Source organism: Phycodurus eques, chromosome 11, assembly GCF_024500275.1.
Source record: "Phycodurus eques isolate BA_2022a chromosome 11, UOR_Pequ_1.1, whole genome shotgun sequence".
NCBI classification, from domain to species: Eukaryota; Metazoa; Chordata; class Actinopteri; order Syngnathiformes; family Syngnathidae; genus Phycodurus; species Phycodurus eques.
Genome location: NC_084535.1, coordinates 13,740,123 through 13,761,363, shown reverse-complemented (window position 1 = coordinate 13,761,363; position 21,241 = coordinate 13,740,123). Strand labels below are relative to the sequence as shown.

The following is a 21,241-nucleotide window of genomic DNA, read 5'->3' as shown; positions in this document are numbered from 1 at the left end:
GTTTGCATGTTCTCCGCGTGCCTGTGTGGGTTTTCTCCGGGCACTCCGGTTTCCTCCCACATCAGAAAAACATCCATGGTAGGTTAATTGAAGACTCTAAATTGCCCGTAGGTGTGAATGTGAGTGCGAATGTTTGTTTGTTTATGTGTGCCCTGCGATTGGCTGGCAACCAGTTCAGGGTGTACCCCGCCTCCTGCCCGAAGATAGCTGGGATAGCCTCCAGCACGCCTGCGACCCTTGTGAGGATAAGCGGCTTGGAAAATGGATGGATGGATGGATTCACACCTACGGGCAATGTAGAGTCTTCAGTCAACCTACCACGCATATTTTGGGGATGTGGGAGAAAACCCACGCAGGCACGGACGGGGAGAACATGCAAACTTCACACAGGCGAGGCCGCGATTTGAACCCCGGTCCTCAGAACTGTGAGGCAGATGTGCTAACCAGTCGGCTACCGTGCTGCCCCTATACAATACTAAATAAATAAATTCAATGTGTTATCATATGATCGTATTTTACAGTTCTTTGTGGGGGTATCTTATATTATAGTATGCATTAGGGCTGCACAATTATTTGAATTTTAATCGTGATCGCCATTTTGGCTGGCACGATTAAATGAGCCTGATCGTCGGCGATTTTTTTGCATTTAACTACACTGTTGCATATGAAAAGTGCTTCATTTACAGCAGTGCCAGCAACCTAGTCAGCTTGCCACCAGGGGGCGTACTGTATGATTAATGCTTCATTAAGGCATTGCGCTCCATGGCCAAATTCAAAATAAAAGCTTAAAATGGCATTAATGTCCAATGCAGTAATATATGAAGCTTTTACTTTGAAGTTGGCCCTCTCAGCACGTTGGCGGAGAGGCGGTGTGTTAAGGTAAGATACTATTAACAATTGTAGGCTGCCTTGACTTCCACTTTTCGGCTGGCCTGACCGCAGTAAAAAGAACACCACAAGTAAATAGAGAGGGAAATCACAACTGTCAACTTCGTTGCAATTGCACGTGCACGAGTGACCAACGGTCAAGCAGAACAACTGAGATATACTGTCCTTGACAATTCACTATATTGACGGGGATTTTTAAATGAAAGGTCTGTGCTTGCAGCCTAATGTTCTTGCGTTTTATGCATTAACTGTATTTGCTTCCATTAAGTTTTGATTTGTGATTGCACTTTGTAAAAGCATATTTATCCACTTAGCCCTTGGTAAAGTAGAATTTTTTTGTGTACATTTATTTTGTATTATTATCTACAATTTATTCTTACTTAAATATTCATTTTACACTGAAAACTTTAACATATTGTTTGTTGAAAAGTAGTGCAATGAAAATAAAGATTTTTACCACACAATTTAGAGACTTCAATGAACGTAACATGCATGGTTTTGGAATACGGGAGGAAACCGGACTACCCAGAGAAACCCCACACAACCACTGGGAAAACATGCAAACTCTGCATTATTAGGACTCCTTCTATTCTAGGCAGAAGACACCCTACTGCAGTATGATTGGCTCCTGCATCGTGGAACAGCAGGCTTGGCAGACGTAAAGAGATGACCATTCCAAATATGTGCCACATTTGTACAAAATAAAAACAATCAAGTGGGTTATGGTTAGGTTTTGGGCTATTGTTGGGTTTAGGGTAGGTGAGATGGGTTAGGGTTAGAGTGGGTTATGGTCAATGGGACTCATAATAATGCCGCCACACTGAAGTCACACACTTCTTTTCCTAGAAGAAGTAGGGCGTTCTCTACCGAAATACAGGGAGCAGCCCCGGGCCATGAGAGGTCAGCCCCAGTCATCCAGCACGGGGGGCCCGGCCTCAGGTGCACCGCCATGCAAGTAAGTGAGACCCACTTCCCCCCCTGTTACTATGACTGCCAGGTCCCCGACTAGCAGTCATTGGGCCTACCTCGTGTATCAGTGCCCCCGCCCCCCTCCCCCGAGTGGTGTGGTGCATTAAAATCTGGAGAGGTCAGTGAGCCGAGGGGGTGGGTGCAGGGCTGCCAGGCACTACTGCCTAACAGCCAAACACCCCCCCCCCCCCCCCCCCCCAGAGATAGGTGTATGTGGTGCATTAAAACATGGGGAGTGTGTGTGATGCATTTAAAATCCAGGGGGACAGGCAGGGCGGAGGGACAGGGCGCACAGACCAGGAAACAGCACAGACGTACTGAAACCCAAGCCGACACCCACACCCTCCCGATCCCATACCAGTCCCCCAGGAACCCTTTGATATGTGTATGTGCCCAGATGTGATTAGTGAGAAATATATACAGTGAATGGTGTGAATATGTGCTAAGTGAGTGATTAAAAGGCATGGCTCCCGCGGGTCATTAGGCCCAACAACCACCGACGAAGAGGGCCATCCCAACCAGACCCGCAGCACCAACCCCGGCACACCCTCCACCCCCCACACAACCCGCCAGCACCCACTACCTGCCCTTGAGCGTGGGAGGTGGACCCCCCCACCAAATCAGGCAAGGAAAAGAACCCCATAGCAGGCCCCACAGCCCGCAGGGGACCGCCCGGCTCCCCCACGGGAAGATGAAGAGGCGACTGCAGCGGGACGCAAGGAATGGAGAGAAGAGGAGGAAGCAGGCCCGAGGAGCGACAAAGGGGCCCCACCGCCCCCACCAGTAGCCAGAGCCGTGGACCCAGGCGGATGCCTGCCGGCACCGCACCAGCACCCACGGAACATGGGCGAGTCACCATCACACCACCATTAGTCCCCAGGAGGTCACCCCAGTGGTTCTCCCCACACCCGAGATCAGGAAGGAGTAAAAAATAGTCCCACCCCCGCAGACTCCGGAACAGCAAACACAGAGACAAGAGGAGAAGATCCCCACAGCATGCATGTGTCTTTTCACCATGCAAACCGATCTAAAATGTGTGAAAGTAAAAAGAAATAAATATAATAATAATAAAACAAAAACAACCTCGACAACAAAGAATATAAAATTCCATTGTTTACTTTCACACTTATGAAAATAGTCTCGGTATTGTCAAATGTCAGATGGCACCCTACTCAGGCAAAGGAATCAAGAGTCTAGATTTAGCATGTTGAGGAAAGGTGACCAGCTAACTACATAAATGTGTAATACTACTTAGTCTTGTGAATGAGGTTGCCCACTCTATGAAAGAATTTCTCAAGCTTATTTTCATGGTGGCCCCTCCCTAGTCGGGCAAGGTTGTGGTCGGTAGGTGGGTTTTTGGGTTTCTCCATAGAGTTGTATGGAGAGTATGAAGATTGTTTCTTTTGAATTGAACAAAAAGGCTCAAATCTGCTGTAAAGGCGATGGTCAGCTTTTCGGTCTTTACTCCAGCCCGGTATGTCAATGTCGGGGCTTGCCTTTTTGTCGCCAATGTCAAGCTTACTTGGCGATGTTGTTTCAGAAGAAGAAATCTGAGATGTGTGTCGGTGGTCCTCAGTTCTGAATCTTGGTTTGGAATACTTTACATCAGCCATGTGGTTCTGATCATGGCCTTGGGTTGAGTTGCTATGGTGATGTTTTACCCCACTCTCATCCTCAGCTTTAATAGTGTCTGTGCTGTCATCTGACGTCACACTTGGCGTTTCGACACCTCTGACTCGATCTTCCTTCTTGTCTGGTATGTTCAAGAATGACTTTATCTTCTTGGTACTCTTCTTCAGAAAATTATGAGAGCCCATTCTGTTCGATGTAGTCGTCAAATCCATGCTGTCTACGCCCAGGCTTGCAGCAGACAACGTTCTAGAAGGAGTCTCCTGCCAAATTGAAGTGCAGGGGCTATTTGTCTCTGTCATTCTCTTGACATCATAATGAGAGACAGATCGCTGATCCTCATTGAGATTTGACCCATATCCACTATGCTTCATGTTGATTGCTGCAGAGCCTCTTTCTAATTGCATCCTAGCAAAAGCTCCGTAAATAGCACCTGAGGAGTCCTGTGTGTAGGCAGTGTTGGATCTTGGATCTGCCACACTGTGCCTTTTGTACCAACTGTCATTAAGCATGTCAGGGTTTGAAATGATATGCCCTCGTGTGACTCTACCTAAGCTGGCATATGCAGATGGGTATGAGTTTTTCCCACTGCTGTAATCATCCAAAGTCTGCAGGCTTTTCCTCTTTAACATGAATTCTTCATTGTTTAGTCTGTTGCTCTCTGGTGGTACTGTTGGTTTCCACTGCATTGAGGAATAACGCAAAGGGTTGTGAAGTGCTGAGCGGCTACCAACAGAGGGTGTGTTGTTTATGTGTGAGTTTGCCTCGATTTGCTCTGTTATGGCGGACCGAAGAACAAGAGAAGATCTCATTCTTCCCTGCATGAAGCTGTTAGGTGGCTCAAACTGGTCCAAGTAGTCAGACGGCTCGCCAGATGGCATGTCAGGGTTTTGGAGGTATGACTCGATCCTCAATGTACGCATGAATGACTTGGATGTTTTTTCCAGCGTTGGGATGTTTTGCTGCATGGAAAGAATTTGTTTGTCATTGCCATTGTATGATTGGCGAAGCTTTTGACTCCTGTACATCTGTGGCACTAAATAATTATTATCCATTAGGTAATTGTTTTTCCTGACTCCTGTTTCCCGGCAAATATTCCAGTTGCTTGCTCTGGCTCTGACATTCTGTGGGAGATGTCCATCATGTTTTTCCCCAGCATAGCTGTGCCTTTTTAAGTAGTTAATTGACTCTGAAGACTGAAATTTGGACATGTGGTTCTGCAAACCAATGTCATGTTCAATCAAGGGCAAAAAGTGATTATCGTTGCAGTCTCTTGCGTACTGATTCCTCTCACAGGTCTTCCGATAGACAGAGTCCAACGTGTGCCTTAACTGGTCACGTCGATCAATCATTTGTGTGGAATGAGGAGAATATTTTGGCCAACCAAGCAGTGTTGTGTTGTGTCCACTAGACAGGAGAGAATGATCTGGTTGGCACAGCTCGGCTGGCACAGTCGACCTCGCGTACAGCGTTCTAAACTCCTCATCGTAAGTCCTCACCAGATGGCCTGTGATAACCTGCACCATGCTCAAACTGATCTTTGCACATGACCAAGTGAATCTGCGAACAAACAAACCAAACATGGTTCAGTCATCAATGTGAAGTAAACTTCTTGCAACAAAGTAAATGTTTTAAGTTTCATTTCAGGTTCAGTACTGCATCACTATTATTATTATTGTTATTATTTGTATTATTATTATTATTACAACCTTTGAGAAATGTTTTTGAGTCTGCTGGATTGTTTGCCAGTAAATTTTATTTCTGCTTTAGATTTATACTATATATATATATATATATATATATATATATATATATATATATATATATATATATATATATATATTACACCGATCTGATCGGCCTGATCGGTATCAGCCGATAATTAGCATTTTATGATGATTGGCTGATCAGCTTTAATGTCATAATTCGCCGATCCGATCAATGACTGCCGATCCGGTCCTTGACCGGCACCGCAAAAGCTATCTACTCCGCGTTGCCATGGTGTACTGTATATTTGAATCCAAAAGCTGGTTTATTTTTAGCCTTGTCACGCGTCTTTTGACGTAGTACTGTAAATATCTGACAGCCAATAGTTATTTTTAAAAAAACATGTCGGCAGCATGGGACAGACAACACTTCTGAGACAGAAAACATGCAATGCCTAGATCAGACTACAAGACAAATTTGGTCTTTCACGATTTCACTATGTCAGACTACTTCAATAAAATCTTGTATTCCGATACCACCGCATCCCGTCTTTTGCGATCACCGGGCTTTATCTTGTCAACTCAAACGCGACCGGATACACTCATTACCACGGTCACGACAACAGCAATCGATCACGTCGTGTGTATTATAAGAACAAAATGGGGGAAAACGTGTGCTGGTGGTCACCAGTGTTGGGAGAGGACTTTAATTCAAGGCTTACTTGAGGTATGTTCACGTACTTTTAATACGATACGGCTCAGAAGCAGCCAACAAAACGTAATGTAGCCTAGCAAGCTAGTGCTAGCACTAACTGTTGTACCGGCGTTCTGTCGAATCATGCTCTAACGTTTTGGTGTGTGTGAAGTAATTTAATTACAATAAACTAATTTAATTACAGTAAGTTTGCACCCATTATTTATGTCATGTTGTAATGTTGGTTTGACCTGACTGATTGGAATAAATGACCTGACAAGATATTTTTGAAGATACGCAGAAAGCAGTACACAAGTATATACAGTAAATGAACAAGTCATTTAAATAGACACATCGCTCCATCGGTTATCGTTTTTTTTTAATTCGCTGATTGGTGATCGACCCCAAAAATCCTGATTGTATAAAGCTTAATATATATATTTTTGAAGAGACGAACTTAAACTGATACAACAACTTAACTAATGCACTCAAATTTTGGACAATACAAAATGCATTTTATGTTAAAACATATATAAAAGAACATACTGCTCTAATTAATAAAAACCCTAATAATTAATGTCAGGTATGTGTTAATTCAGTATCTAATTCAGTATCTAAGCATATATCGGCTATATATACTACAGTATGGCAAGACTATGACTACTACAGTACATTTAAATACATATACAGGTAGACCACACAATACACGTCTATGTTCAACTGACAATAGTTTAATTTCTTCTATAAACTCTCCAAACAAGAAATCAGAGAGCAAAAAAAAACACTTGGGCTGCTTTTTACACGTCCATGTTTGATGTGAAGCAATGTTTATATTTTAAACAAAGCTAGATATCACAGCAGCTTTGTGAACCTATTAGTTTTTGTTTGACGGCTGAACTGTGTCAATTTGTTTGGTTTTTTTAGAAATAAGGAATATACATAGCAATTGTATTTACCATAATTTCTCGTGTACCACGACCCTTGTGAGGATAAAGCGGTACAGAAAATGGATGGGTAATGCGCACCCATGTATAATACGCACCCCCAAAGTTGACCTCAAAATTCTGGAAAATCCTTCTACCTATGTGTAATGCATTTTTACAGTGCATCATTTTGTTTCTACCCATATGATCAAAACATGAAGTATTATCTGAATTTTGTTAGTTTTGTCAGAGAATTATTCTGAAGCTAAGCACTTTATTTGAACACGTTATAATTTCTATTTACTTGCTTTCATTTTTAAATTTACACCTCTGCTTGTATTTAGTAAATTTTAAAACACACAGTGGTGCTCATATGTTTGATTACCCAGACAGAATTTGTAAGATGGGTACAATTCTCAAAAAAAAAAAAAACATTAAGGGCCAGGCGAAACACATTTAATTTAATGTGATTCACATTAAACTGTCAAGCATTTCGGAGAAGCATTATCATTCAATAAAACAGAACCATAAAGAAATGAATTATGGTTGTTGTTCAGTTATCAGTTGTACTTAAAAAAACATTTCACAAATTCTGCCAGGGTATGTAAACTTATGAGCACAACCGTACACATATGCAGTCATAACCTGTCATACTGGAATGAAAGTGTAGGCTACACCTTTTTCGAAACCTCTAGGTGGTGGTGGCATATTGGAATTAAAGTGTATAGCTTTTCCATAACCTCTAGATGGCATCATACATTCATGAAATGTGAAAGTTTTTTTTTCATTTTCACCTGTACGTATGTATAATGTGCACTATTGACTTTTGACAATTTTTGGGGGGGGGTGGGGGAAATGCGCATTATACACGGGAACTTACAGTAATATTCTCCATTGCCTAATATTATTTTGACTTAATAAAAATAGATATAATTTCAAGTTCCATGTTTTACCAGCTACGATTTTGCTGCTTTTACTGGTGTTTTAGGGTTTTGCCATGGTATCGTTTCAGTATTGAGGTATCCTGACTACAACCCCAATTCCAATGAAGTTGGGACGTTGTGTTATGTGTGGCGCATTATGAAGCATAAAATACGACAACTGAGACCCCGGACTGTTGAACAGCTGAAGCTGTACATCAAGCAAGAATGGGGAAGAATTCCACCTACAAAGCTTCAACAATTGGTGTCCTCAGTTCCCAAACGTTTAATGAATGTTGTTAAAAGAAAAGGTGATGTAACACAGTGGTAAACATGACACTGTCCCAGCTTTTTTGGAACGTGTTGCAGCCATAAAATTCTAAGTTCATGATTATTTGCTAAAACAATCAAGTTTATCAGTTTGAACATTAAATACCTTGTTTTTGGAGTGTATTCAATTAAATATAGGTTGAACATGATTTGCAAATCATTGTATTCTGTTTTTATTTATGTTTAACACAACGTCCCAACTTCATTGGAATTGGCGTTGTACTAATGTGTAGTGTTATTAATATCCATCCATTTTCTGTACCGCTTATTCTCACTAGGGCCGCCTAGAATTATACTGTTTGTTAAATTATTTCTAATGTAGATTTTAAATATTGTAAAGGCAACATTTCTGTTTCTGATGTTGTCTTGGGTTGTGCAGGAGTTCCTAATGAAAAACCTTTTGTCAAACATCCATGCTAGTCAACAAAAGAAGAACTAAAGTAATCTTTAGACTTTACACCGATCTGATCGGTTTGATTGGTATCTGCCGATAATTAGCATTTTATGCTGGTCGGCCGATCGGCTTTCATGTCATAATTCACCGAGCCGATCAATGACGTTATCGATCGGCTCCGCAAAAGACATTTATTCCGCGTCGCCGTCGCGTATGAATCCAAAAGCTAGTTTATTTTTAGCCTTGTCATGTATCTTGTGGCCTAGTACTGTAACTATCTGATGGCCAATATAGTTTTTTTCAATATTGTCAGTGAAAAAGCACGTCGTCGGTGTGGGACTATTTTGCGGTGTCTCAGACAAACAACACATAAGTTATTTGCAGTCTGTGCACAACTGAAGTACGTTGTGGGCTATGTCATCTAAATGCTTCAACACAAAGAAATGTGATCGAGCACCTGAAGAATGTACACAAGGAGGAGCATGCCGCGTTCAAGCAACGCAGCGTGGGTGAAAAAAAAAAAAAAAGGAAAAGCCAAACGGACGAAAACTCTGGACAACACCCGTCCATATAGCCAGGACAGTGAGAAAGTTAGAGTATGTCAGTAACAGTATTTGTTAAGGTAATTTAATTGCAATAAAGTAATTTTATTACATTAAGTTAGCATCCATTATTTCTGTCATGTAATGTTGATTTGACCTAAACTTATGTCAGTGGCCAATCCTTGAATGCCCCTTCGAGGTCATTGATGTTTTAAAATCTGTTTTAAACATGTTTTAAGTCTAAAATGCTGGAGAATAATTTTCAAGATATGTACTCAGTATACAGTACAAAAGTATATACAATAAATGAACAAGTCATGGAAATAGACATGTTGCTCAATCTTGTGATTGGATCGGTGATCGGTTATCGTTTTTTTAAACTTGTTGTTCGGTGATTGGCCCCAAAAATCCTGTTCATATAAAGCCTAGTAATCTTTGGTCATTTCATAATATTTAAAGGACGTGATGTTTAACACTGCCAAGGACATTATGAGAGATGTTATATAATCATGAAGTAAACCATTTTGAAAAATTTAAAATGAACTCAATATCGTTTGATCTTTTTATGTTTTATCAATTTTATTTCTGTTATTTACACTGAAAGCCATCAAAAAGCCTCTTTTACAAAACAAAAAGCAGAATTCAGTGTGACATGCAACAGTTGTATTCACCTGTAGGAGCCATAAATCACTGTATGACAGTCGAACAAGATAAATTTCTGTTCCATTGCTCCATGAAATTTAGTCCCTGACCGACACAGATAATCTTCACCTTTCACAGTGCGTACCCTCATGTTCTGGGAAAAAGAAAAGAAAGTAAGTCAGCTTGAGTCATCAACACTTAAATACATATTTTGAATCAATTTGTCAGTCACCGGCTACACAGCAAGTGAGCACACATTGTTTAATGTTGCCATGCGCACTTTATCAGCATTGTGTGTGTGTGTGTATGTACAGTATGTGTGTTTTGTAGCCTTGAGTAACTCTTGTGAGAATAAACAAGGGTACCTTTGGTTGGTGACAACACTTTCTTCCTTACTTATTCTATGTCAAAATAGACAAATCCTGATGGAAGAAAATGTTTATAGTGGGAACTGTTTATGTAAATTTGAAGCTCAATCAGACCTTTTATCTCTGCTACAGAAGAACCTCCAAAGTCGAATGCCACACGAGTGGTACAAAGAACTTCAAAGCATCATCCTACTTGATGTAAGATGTGAGAGACTTCAGCTCTGTTAGCATCTAAAGGCCACAAGTATGTTTTTCTTTTTCTATAGCTTTTTTTGTGATGGCGCAACTGAAGGCTACAGTTGATAGTTGATAACCCGATAACCAAAAATGGAGTTTAATTTGACAAAAGAAACTGGTTGGCTGCTCAGTACAATAATAGAGTACTGTACCATTAACTCAAATATCACAACTACAGTATCACTTCATTAATTCTGGGAATAAAGACCACTAGGTCACAGTATTGACTCCAAAGCACTTTCCCTTTCCTCTCCATTATGTCTCTCATGCAGGGGTCTTCAAAAGCAATACAATAATAATAACAAATTGTATTTATATAGAGCCTTTCAAGGGACTTTAACCATTATTTATTTATTGTTATGTATTCCTTCAATTCAGTTTTATTATACAGTGCTTAACTTGTTTGTACATTTAGTATGCGAGTTATGAGCGTTAGGTAAAACAGTAGCTGCAGAGTTAATAGAGGGTTGATTATGGCATGGAAAAAAAATCAATCATTATCCATTATTTCCATCCATCCATTTTCTGAGCCGCTTATCCTCACAAGGGTCGCGGGAGCGCTGGAGCCTATCCCAGCTATCATCGGGCAGGAGGCGGGGTACACCCTGAACTGGTTGCCAGCCAATCACAGGGCACATATAAACAAACAACCATTCGCACTCACATTCACATTCACAACTACAGACAATTTAGAGTCTTCAATTAACCTACCATGCATATTTTTGGGATGTGGGAGGAAACCGGAGTGCCCGGAGAAAACCCACGCAGGCACGGGGAGAACATGCAAACTCCACACAGTCGAGGCCGGGGATTGAACCCCGGTCCTCAGAACTGTGAGGCAGACGCTCTAACCAGACGTTCACCATTCCGCCCATTATTTCCTTGCTGGGAAAATTGTTTTTAAATTAAAACAACTGTGAAGCCAACCAGCCTCAAAGAAAGGATAGTGTTCCATAACTACATGTGAAAATAATCTTGGTGTGCTTCATGTTCTATGTGGCCAGTGACTGACATTGTTTTCTTTTTTCACAGAGCTTCAAATCCCTCACAGACACTGTTTGTGGCAGGAAGGTGTTGTGACCATACGAAAGTGTTTCAAGTCTCCAAAAAGCACATGGGTAAATATGTTTAAGATCAACATTAAACTTTTATTTGGCTCTGACAATGTATGTTGAGAAAAAACAACAACAACATAATCGTGAAAAGTGTGCCAGGAGGCTGTGGATGTTTTGTTTAGCGTGAGCTGGGTGTACAATTTGAGTAGCAGAAAGTAAAAACAATAAAAGGGTTTTAAAAAAATTTAATTTTGGCACCAATTCAGGCTTTGAAAGATAAATAATGGTAGGGAGAGGAATTTTACTTTTCAGCACAACAATGGCTCTAAGCAAACAATATAACTTATCAACAACAAAATGCATTCATAACAAAATTAATCACATTAAAATGACCTGAATAGGACTGTACACAAGAGATGCCCTCACAACCTGCTGGATTTGGAGCCACAATATATTAGAGAAAGTGTTGTCCATTTATAGTAGTAGCTACAATTTTAAATTCATTTTTGTTTCCTCATTAATGGACACACAGCACCCCATATTGACAGAAAAAAAACGGAATTGTGGAAATGTTTGCAGATTTATTAAAAAAGAAAAACTGAAATATCACATAGCCATAAGTACCGTATTTTCGACTGAATGCAATAAGTCCGCCATGTGCAGCAAGTGAGGAAGCTTGCCATCATTCTTGGAGGCTTGACGAAGGAACTCCAACCGCTGGACATCGGTGTAAACAGTGTGTTCAAAGTGAAGTTGCGAGCGGCGTGGAAGCGATGGATGACAGATGGCGAACACAGTTTTACTAGGACGAGGAGGCAGCGCCGGGCGAGTTACGCCACAATTTGTGAATGGATTGTGGATGCTTTGACTAACGTGTCTGCTTGCACTGTTGTTCGAGCTTTCGTAAAAGCTCATCATTTCTGAGGAGCCGCAGGGCAACGAGACTGACTCGAACCTGCCGTGTTTGATTGAGAACTTGCCCAGCTGCTCATTTCGGATACAGAAGATGAGGACTTTGGTGGATTTGTGGATGAGGATTGATCAAAAAATAACGTGTGTACATTGTTAAATACTTCAATAAAGTACAACCAAACTCAGTTTTGCTCCCGCTGCCTTTTTAAAAACATTGTTTTAGCGTGCATGCATGCTACCATATGTTTTAAGCAAGCATATGTTTTACCAATAATACGGTGCGCCTTATGTATGTGTTAAATACAGAAATAGACCCCGTAACTGAGACTGCGCCTTTTAATGCGGTCATGAAAATACGGTATTCAGACCCTTTGCTGTGAGTATTTAAGTATTTAACTTGGGTGCTGTCCATTTCTTCTGATCATCCTTGAGCTAGTTCTACACCTTCATTGGAGTCCAGCTGTGTTTGATTATACTGATTGGACTTGATTGGGAAAGCCACACACCTGTCTATATAAGAACTTACAGCCCCCTGTGCATGTCAGAGCAAATGAGAGTCACAAGTTCAAAAGGAACTGCCTGAAGAGTTCAGAGACATAATTGTGGCAAGACACATATCTGGCCAAGGTTGCAAAAAAAATTCTGTTGCACGTAAGGTTCCTAAGAGCACAGTGGCCTCCATAATCCTTAAATGGAAGACGTTTGGAACGACCAGAACCCTTCCTAGAGGTGGCCGTCCGGCCAAACTGAGCAATCGGGGGGGAAGAGCCTTGGTGAGAGAGGTAAAGAAGAACCCAAAGATCACTGTGGCTGAGCTCCAGAGATGCAGTCGGGAGATGGAAGAAAGTTGTAGAAAGGCAACCATCACTGCAGCCCTCCACCAGTCGGGCTTTATGGCAGAGTGGCCCGATGGAAGCCTCTCCTCAGTGCAAGACACATGAAAGCCTGCATGGAGTTTGCTAAAAAAAAAAAACACCTGAAGGACTCCAAAATGGTGAGAAATAAGATTTGTCTGATGAGACCAAGATAGAACTTTTTGGCCTTATTTCTAAGCGGTATGTGCGGAGAAAACCAGGCAGGTGTGTCTGTGTGTCTGTGTATGTGTGTGTGTGTGTATGTGTGTGTGTGTGTGTGTGTGTGTGTGTGTATATAAATACATATATTTTCCACTTAGGACCATGGTCCCCAACCACCGGGCCGCAGAAATTTGGTACCCCCACAACGTCTATGATTAACGTCCGATTGGGACGCTCCGTCTACCCCACTATGACCCACCCCCCCTCCACACACACACACACACACACACACACACACACACAGACGATTAGCTTCTGACTCAATCACCATCGTCCTCCACCCTGACCACCGGCCAATTATCTTCCAATCCGAAAGGTCCGTCAGGTTGGGGACCATTGTCTTTCGGCACTTAAAGATAATGACAAGGGCACTGGCCAAGAACAGAAGCAGAAAAAAATTACAAGGTCACACACAGTGATGATAATGAGGAAAGAGAGAAGTAAGCACACACTGAGCTGATTCGCTGGATGTATGACAGACAAGGGCAAACAGATGAAAGTGTGACAAAGACCAGGTTTAACACCGAAACAGTAATCAACCGCGAGTATTCATAATCTGGAGTACATTTTTGGGGCATGATGTTACTAGAATTACTTACCCGGAGTTGTTTAAGTTTTACATCTTGATTCTCAGCCGCTGTGAAGAAATGTTTCAAGTGGAAATCATCCAAAAGCACGTAGACAGGAACTCCCCGAATGGAGGCGTCGACAGTTTCTTTCAGTATATCAACATCAGTGAACATATCCATCACAATGGCGATGACCTGCAAGGATATAATGAGTAAATAAATATTAGCACGCATTGGTATCAAATGTAGGATCCTTACACAGGTCAGGTGTCCCATGTGTGATTGAGTGAGGCGCCTCCTGACTGTGCATAGTGGTCGTACTTCTCGTAGCGGCCATGCCCTATTAAATTTGTCTCCAATAGATATTATTTCCTGTGACTGTAACTCGGTTCATAGACACCATCGCACGTTTACAAACAATAAGACAACATCTGGGACTACTTGAACTCCACTGCTAACTACATGGAAGAGAAATAGCAGCACCTACCAAGGTCATAAGCTAAGTTATGTGGAGAAAGCATTTAGCATCACAGTGTTCACTCCACTGCTTACTCCACAGTTATTTCAATTAAACTTGACATGTATTGTGTTGTAATATATAGATAGCATTTTATAAACAGTGCACAGTGAATTCAGAGAATTGTTTCAAAATACACTAACATGTTTGAAGATAAAGACTGAAAACGCTGTGGTCACCATTTTTCATGCATCCATCCTTCCATTTTCTGAGCCGCTTATCCTCACAAGGGTCACGGGCGTGCTGGAGCCTATCCCAGCTATCTTCGGGCAGGAGGCGGGGTACAGCCTGAACTGGTCGCCAGCCAATCGCAGGGCACATATAAACAAACAACCAGTTGCACTCACATTCACACCTACGGGCAATTTAGAGTCTTCAATCAACCTACCACACATGATTTTGTGGAAGTGGGAGGAAACCGGAGTGCCCAGAGAAAGCCCACGCAGGCACGGGGAGAACATGCCAACTCCACACAGGCGGGGCCTGGAATTGAACCCGGGTCCTCAGAACTGTGAGGCAGACGCTCTAAGCAGTTGGTCACCGTGCCGCCCGATTTTTCATTTTTACTGATATTTTTTTTTTTGGTGTGGCGAAAACAGCGCCGCACGACGTATTTTTTAGTCTGCCCCTCCCCCACTGTATAAGAACTTTATATCTTACATTTGCATCAGCAATTATCCAGAAAAACTGCAAAGTGCAGTTAGCTAGTAATACATCTTCCTTTGGATAGGCTGTAGGTGTGGCTGCTTTACAGCACCTCGTTGTTGTGGGTGAGTGTACGCACAACGTGCAGAGAAAGATGGAAGAGCGAGGGTGACGGGGGAATCGGACTTGACAGTTAACGTGTGGGCGCTGGCATGTCATAATGTGGAAAAGCTCAATGACGACCCGATGGGATAAATTCTGGCCGCGGAGCTTTTAAGTGGATATATTTTCAGAGCTCAAATGTGTAGTTATGCGTCGACAAAAGAAAGATTCTAGAGAAAGTGAAAAATAAAACCTTTGAATTTATTTAATTCGAACATGAACAGTGGTTGCACAAGATTAGATACATAATATATATTAGATACTAAAATATATTATTTGATCATTATCATATTTATTTTCAAGGGAAAGAGGAAAATTACGTCAGTTTACCACATTTCAATCATGTGCAACCAAAAATCAAGTACTTTCTTTCAGCGTGGCATCCATTTTTCCCTGACGTGTAGTGGTATTTGATTGACAATTGACAATTGTGCGGGGCGGGGCTCCTGTGCATTCAGCAGACACGCTCCCAGCGTCTGAGAACAGATCTTGATTTTTGACAATTTTAAAGGTTAATTTTATATACCGGAACTTGCCTTTTTTATCCTTTAAATTTGGCAGGGTTGTTAACTATCCTCTTCTCTGCGGTGTGTCAAATTTAGAAAACATTTATTTTCACAGCATAAAGACTCATAATCACACCTATAGGCAATTTCGAGTCTTCAATTGAGTGAAGATGTATTTTTCCATGAATCGGAGTGTTTGGAGAAACACCACACCGTCAGGCCAGAGCCAAGATTTGAACTCAGGACAATAGAATAGACCACGAGGCAGACATTCTAACCACTACCCCCTACTTTCCACATCATTATGTATTTGTTTCTTTAACAGTCATACATTATGCACATCTTTCATGTACAATGTGTCAATGAACAATGTGTCATCGAAACTCAAATCACACATTTAAATTAAGTAATTAAAATAAGTCATTTTAGCCTACATAGCTGTACAACTGTACCTCCTTTATTTAGCTCTTTTGTGACTGAGAAGGTAGTGTGCTTGAACAGGGTGTCACTTATTTTACTCCCCTTGTAAACCAAATATTTTAACTTTAGACCGGAATCATGTATCCCATGTGACAATTGTTGCCCCTCTAATTTAACAAACTGTAATGAAGAGGAGACAGAAGGACTAATTTCTTCTTCAAAATGGGGTGTAGCAAGAACAATGCAACATAATACAAACTGGTAACCATTTGTGAGTTATTGTCATTATTTAAAATAATTAATGTAGTAGTAGTAGCAGCATGTTCCCACACCCTCTTGACGAGAGAAGTTGTCAAACGGGATTGAGGCCATGAAAATATCAGCAGACACTCCCTGTCACTGCATGCTGGAGGTGTGAGTGCAGCGCTGCCCTCAGAGTCACAGGACGAGCGCAGCACACTTAATCTGAATGCGCTTATCATATCAAATAGTCCAACAGTGCATCTTGTTTTACCTGTCTTGCATCCCGGATGTGTTTTAGAATCACTTCTTTAATGGTGGGACTGTTTTGTCTTGGGGGATGATAGAGGAGATCTATATTGGTCTGCCGATTTTCATGCATGACCTCAGGCCATCCCAGTTCCAAAGCGGGAGCATCCACATCCGAGTGGACAGGCCAATAGGTCCCAGACGATGAATTGGCTGCCCGTCGAGCTACTGATTTCCTCTACATGCGTCTGAGGTGGAAGCTCTTTGGCGTTTGACATAATGAAGTCAAGCTCCTCCTCAGACAGGAAGCTTCCAATGCGTTCTTCCTTAAGGAACTCTGTGTAACTGTCTCTGCCCCCACTCAGCAGGCAATCAATGGCAAGACGATATGACTCCTTGTAGTGGGCTTGCATATAATCCCCTGATGCATGCTCTCCCCTTAAGGATGACAGCGAAGAAAATTGAGCTGAGTCCATTGTTTCAGTCATCCTTCCTTGGATCTGTTACATAAAAAAAAAGAAAAAGGATCATGGAGAGTAAATGTAGTAATATATACAGTGGGAATTTATTAATAGGAAATGTAATCCCTGAAACCACATGAATCATCAAGTGGCATCAAGTGGGTTTTTTTTCCTTTCATGTGATAAGGCTATTAATTTTTTCTTTTACATTTGGATTGACTATGCTATTTCTAAGCAAACGGCAGGAGTTACTCTCTGCAACTATTCTGTTCGTGAGCCAACTGTAAATATAACCAGCATGTAATCAGAAAATCAGTCTTGATGGTTTTAAAATTCCCAGGGAGCAAAACAGGAAATAAATGTCACACGTCCACATCGCTGACATCTTCCACATCGCTGACATCGTCATGACCTCTCTGTTCATGTACTACTGTAACAATGACAACCAAACCCCATATTTAATGTCTGAGGTATTTTTACTAGGTAACCAAGACCCTACATACTGTGTGAACATGTGTCATGAAATGTCATTAAATCGTTCCTAATTGGAGGATATGTGGAGGTAGCTTTTTCTGTCGGTTGAAAATGTGACTCACGGAAACTCCCTCATCATTAAAACACAAGGAACCTGTTAACCCTCTTGGATCGAGTTCATGTTCAATCAATAAATGACATGACCATGCATAAACAGCAAAGCAGACTAGACATACATGATTCAACAATGCTTCGATCCTTTGAATGTCAACAATGTAATTGAGTTGAAAAATTCTTCAGAGATTAAATGAGATGCACCTCAGAAGAGAGTCAATCAGGGCTGTTAAGCAAGGAAATTCTGTTTAACTCAAACAAATGTTTGAAAATGTGCAAAGCTCCGTCTTATGTTTGAAGCTCTGAATAATAAAAAATGTTTAATTATGCATCCATCCATTTTCTACACCGCTTATCCTCACTCGGATCGTGGGTATTCTGTAGCCTTTCCCAGCTGACCTTGGGCAAGAGGTTGGGGTACACCCTGAACTGGTTGTCAGCCAATCGCAGGGCACATATAGACAAACGACCATTCACTCTCACATTCACACTTACAGACAATTTTGAGTCTTCAAATAACCGACCTACCATGCATGCTCTTGGAATGTGGAGGAAACCAGAGTACCCGGACAAAACACACGGCGGCACGGGGAGAACATGCAAATGCCACACAGGAAGGCCGGAGCCCGAATTTGAACCCATGACCTCAGAATTGTGAGACGGATCTGCTAACCAGTCATTCAGCATGCCCCCATGTCTATTTGTCTTCAAAAACAATGATCGTCTCAGTCAGAGTTTGGTCCTCATATCCGGCAGTAAGTCGGACTCGTTTCCGGGGAGGGTTGGACACCTGCCAAGGCTGCCCGTTGTCACCGATTCTGTGCATAACTTTTATGGACAGAATTTCTAGGCGCAGCCGAGGCGTAGAGGGTGTCCGGTTTGGTGGCCTCTGTATTGCATCTCTGCTTTTTGCAGATGATGTGGTTCTGTTGGCTTCATCAAGCCGTGACCTCCAACTCTGAGTGGAGCGGTTCGCAGCTGAGTGTGAAGGCTGCTGGGATGAGAATCAGCACCTCCAAATCTGAGACCATGGTCCTCAGTCGGAAAAGGTTGGCGTGCCCTCTCCAGGTCGGGGATGAGATCCTGCCCCAAGTGGAGGAGTTCAAGTATCTTGGGGTCTTGTTCACGAGTGAGGGAAGAATGGGACGGGAGCCGCTGCTTCTCCACATCGAGAGGAGCCAGATGAGGTGGCTGGGGCATCTGATTTGGATGCCTCCCGGACGCCTCCCTGGTGAGGTGTTCCGGGCACGTCCCACAGGGAGGAGACCCCGGGGACGACCCAGAACACGCTGGAGAGACTACGTCCTTCGGCTGGCCTGGGAACGCCTCGGGTTCCCCCCGGAAGAGCTGGATGAAGTGGCTGGGGAGAGGGAAGTCTGGGCAGTCCCTGCTAAAGCTACTGCCCCCGCGACCCGACCTCTGATAAGCGGTAGAAAATAGATGGATGGACGGTCTCTTTTTACACTTGTATGTCAGTGAATAAAGGTTTTAGTTTGGTGACATTTTGACCCTGGAACAAACAAGTCCACTTTACATTATTTCTTGAAGGAAATGGACCCCCTGTGATGTGATTTATTAAACAGAAGTAATTATCAAGTAGAAATATTTTTGATATGTTATTAAGGTGGCGGCACGGTAGCCGACTGGATAGAGCGTCAGTCTCACAGTTCTGAGGACCCGGGTTCAATCCCTGGCCCCGCCTGTGTGGAGTTTGCATGTTCTCCCCGTGCCTGCGTGGGTTTTCTCCGGACACTCCGGTTTCCTCCCACATCCCAAAAACATGCATGCTAGGTTAATTGATGACTCTAAATTGCCCATAGGTGTGAATGTGAGTGTGACTGGTTGTTTGTTTGTATGTGCCCTGCGATTGGCTGGCAACCGGTACAGGGTGTACCCCGCCTCCTGCCCAATGATAGCTGGGATAGGCTCCAGCATGCCCGCGACCCTTGTGAGGAGAAGCGGCTCAGAAAATGGATGGATGGATGGATGTTATTAATGTTACAAAGGCAGTCGGTAACCCAGAATTTATTTTTTAATTTTCAATTTTTTTGTTTTGTTTTGTTTTTAAACTCTGGATATCTCTGCATAAGTGGGGACAACCACACACAAACAAACGTTTTGTGTTTGGGGTGGGTTTGTGAGGGCCCAATTGTTTTATGTTTATGAAGGGAGGCTCACTGGCCCAGCCCTATGGACAATTATGTGATGTCACAAATGGTGGGTGTGTGCTCGCTTTACGTCAGATGAACACTACAAATTATTGGGAAAAACACGTTTGACATTAAAATTTAATTTTTTCAAGGTCAACCTCTCGCTATAACGAAATCCTTTATTAATAGTACAGGTAATATTTTAAGTACCATAACAGTAAAATATTCCAAACTTTCATCCACATTTATAAATGTATTTTAAAAAACACAAAAGTATTAATTTGTTAGAACACTTTAATGGCAAATGTTGGAGCATAATAAATCCCAATCTGTGATGTCTTTAAAAAAATAAAAAATAAATTTAAAAAAGTCATCACCCTTACGAGGAATATATGTGATCAGGCTGAAAAGTATTGGGTGTGTAATACTGAGGTCAAGACCTTTTTCAAATGTCCAACAGACGAATTAGAGTTTATTCTAAGGTTTATTTATTATTTGAGTTTATTTATTACTGTCACAGTATAAGCATTGCTCAGAGTATAATAACAAGACCATAACTTACATTTGAAGTGTGAAAATCCTGTTGACTGCTCCCAAACATATCCCAATGAGGTTTATGTGCAGGCATCTGCATAGTAATTGTATTCAATACTTGAGGAGGTTACTGTCCCCCAGCTGGAAGCCACAGAGGCAAGGAGGTGTCTGAACATGATAAGCAGTGAGCTGGCTGAGGGTGTTAGTTCCTGTTTTGACATGCAAATGGTCGGTCTGCTTGGAAACTTGCTCACAGGGAACTGTAAACCTGTTTGAGACTTTTAGACACTCCTTCTCCTCCACTCTGCTTCTCTCCTCTCTTTTAGGAGCGAAGTTCAGCCCCCTGCAAAAATCACAATGATGACAGGTCACAGAAAGGCTTTGAAGAATACAGATCAGTACAGAAAAGTGAGCAAATGATGTATGAACAATTTTTAGCTTAAATTGCTTTGTATTTATTCACTGAGCAGAAGGTTGCAGTTTCGCAATCACTCTCTTGGATATAAAAAAAGTTTGATTCCGTGCGTGGGAATGTAACTTCTTTTGTATTCTATGGGCGTTCACAGTTTTGTCGACTATATTTCTTGGATAACATGACGCAATGAAATCAAAACACAAAATACAATAATCTGTCCTTGCTTTTATTACTTTGGTAGGGTCAGCGCACAAAACCTCTTGTGTAATCTCTGCAATCCTGCATCAGGGGCGTGTGTGTGTCAGTGTGTGTGTGTATGTTTGTGTGTGTGTGTGTGTGTGTGTGCGTGTGTGTGTGTGTGTGCGTGTGTGCGTGTGTATGTGTGTGGAGGGAATGGGGGGGTTAAAGCTTCAATTACCCAAGACTGTAAGGAAGTACTCCCTTTAGGGCTCAATGCACCAAGATGAATGTCTGTTGCTTATTGACTCAAAAGCATGGTG

The 21,241-nt window shown here is 42.0% G+C and overlaps 1 protein-coding gene across 1 annotated transcript; it reads right to left on the bottom strand.

Moving 5' to 3' along the window:
- Positions 1-236: 236 nt before the first annotated feature.
- On the bottom strand, positions 237-20,647 carry fam83b (family with sequence similarity 83 member B). The gene is given in 6 exon segments (XM_061690906.1): positions 237-5,046; positions 9,667-9,791; positions 13,885-14,049; positions 16,619-16,807; positions 16,809-17,093; positions 20,355-20,647. Coding segments are annotated over 6 exon segments (2,778 nt in total). The 5' UTR covers positions 20,427-20,647; the 3' UTR covers positions 237-3,104.
- Between the last annotated feature and the right edge of the window lie 594 nt (positions 20,648-21,241).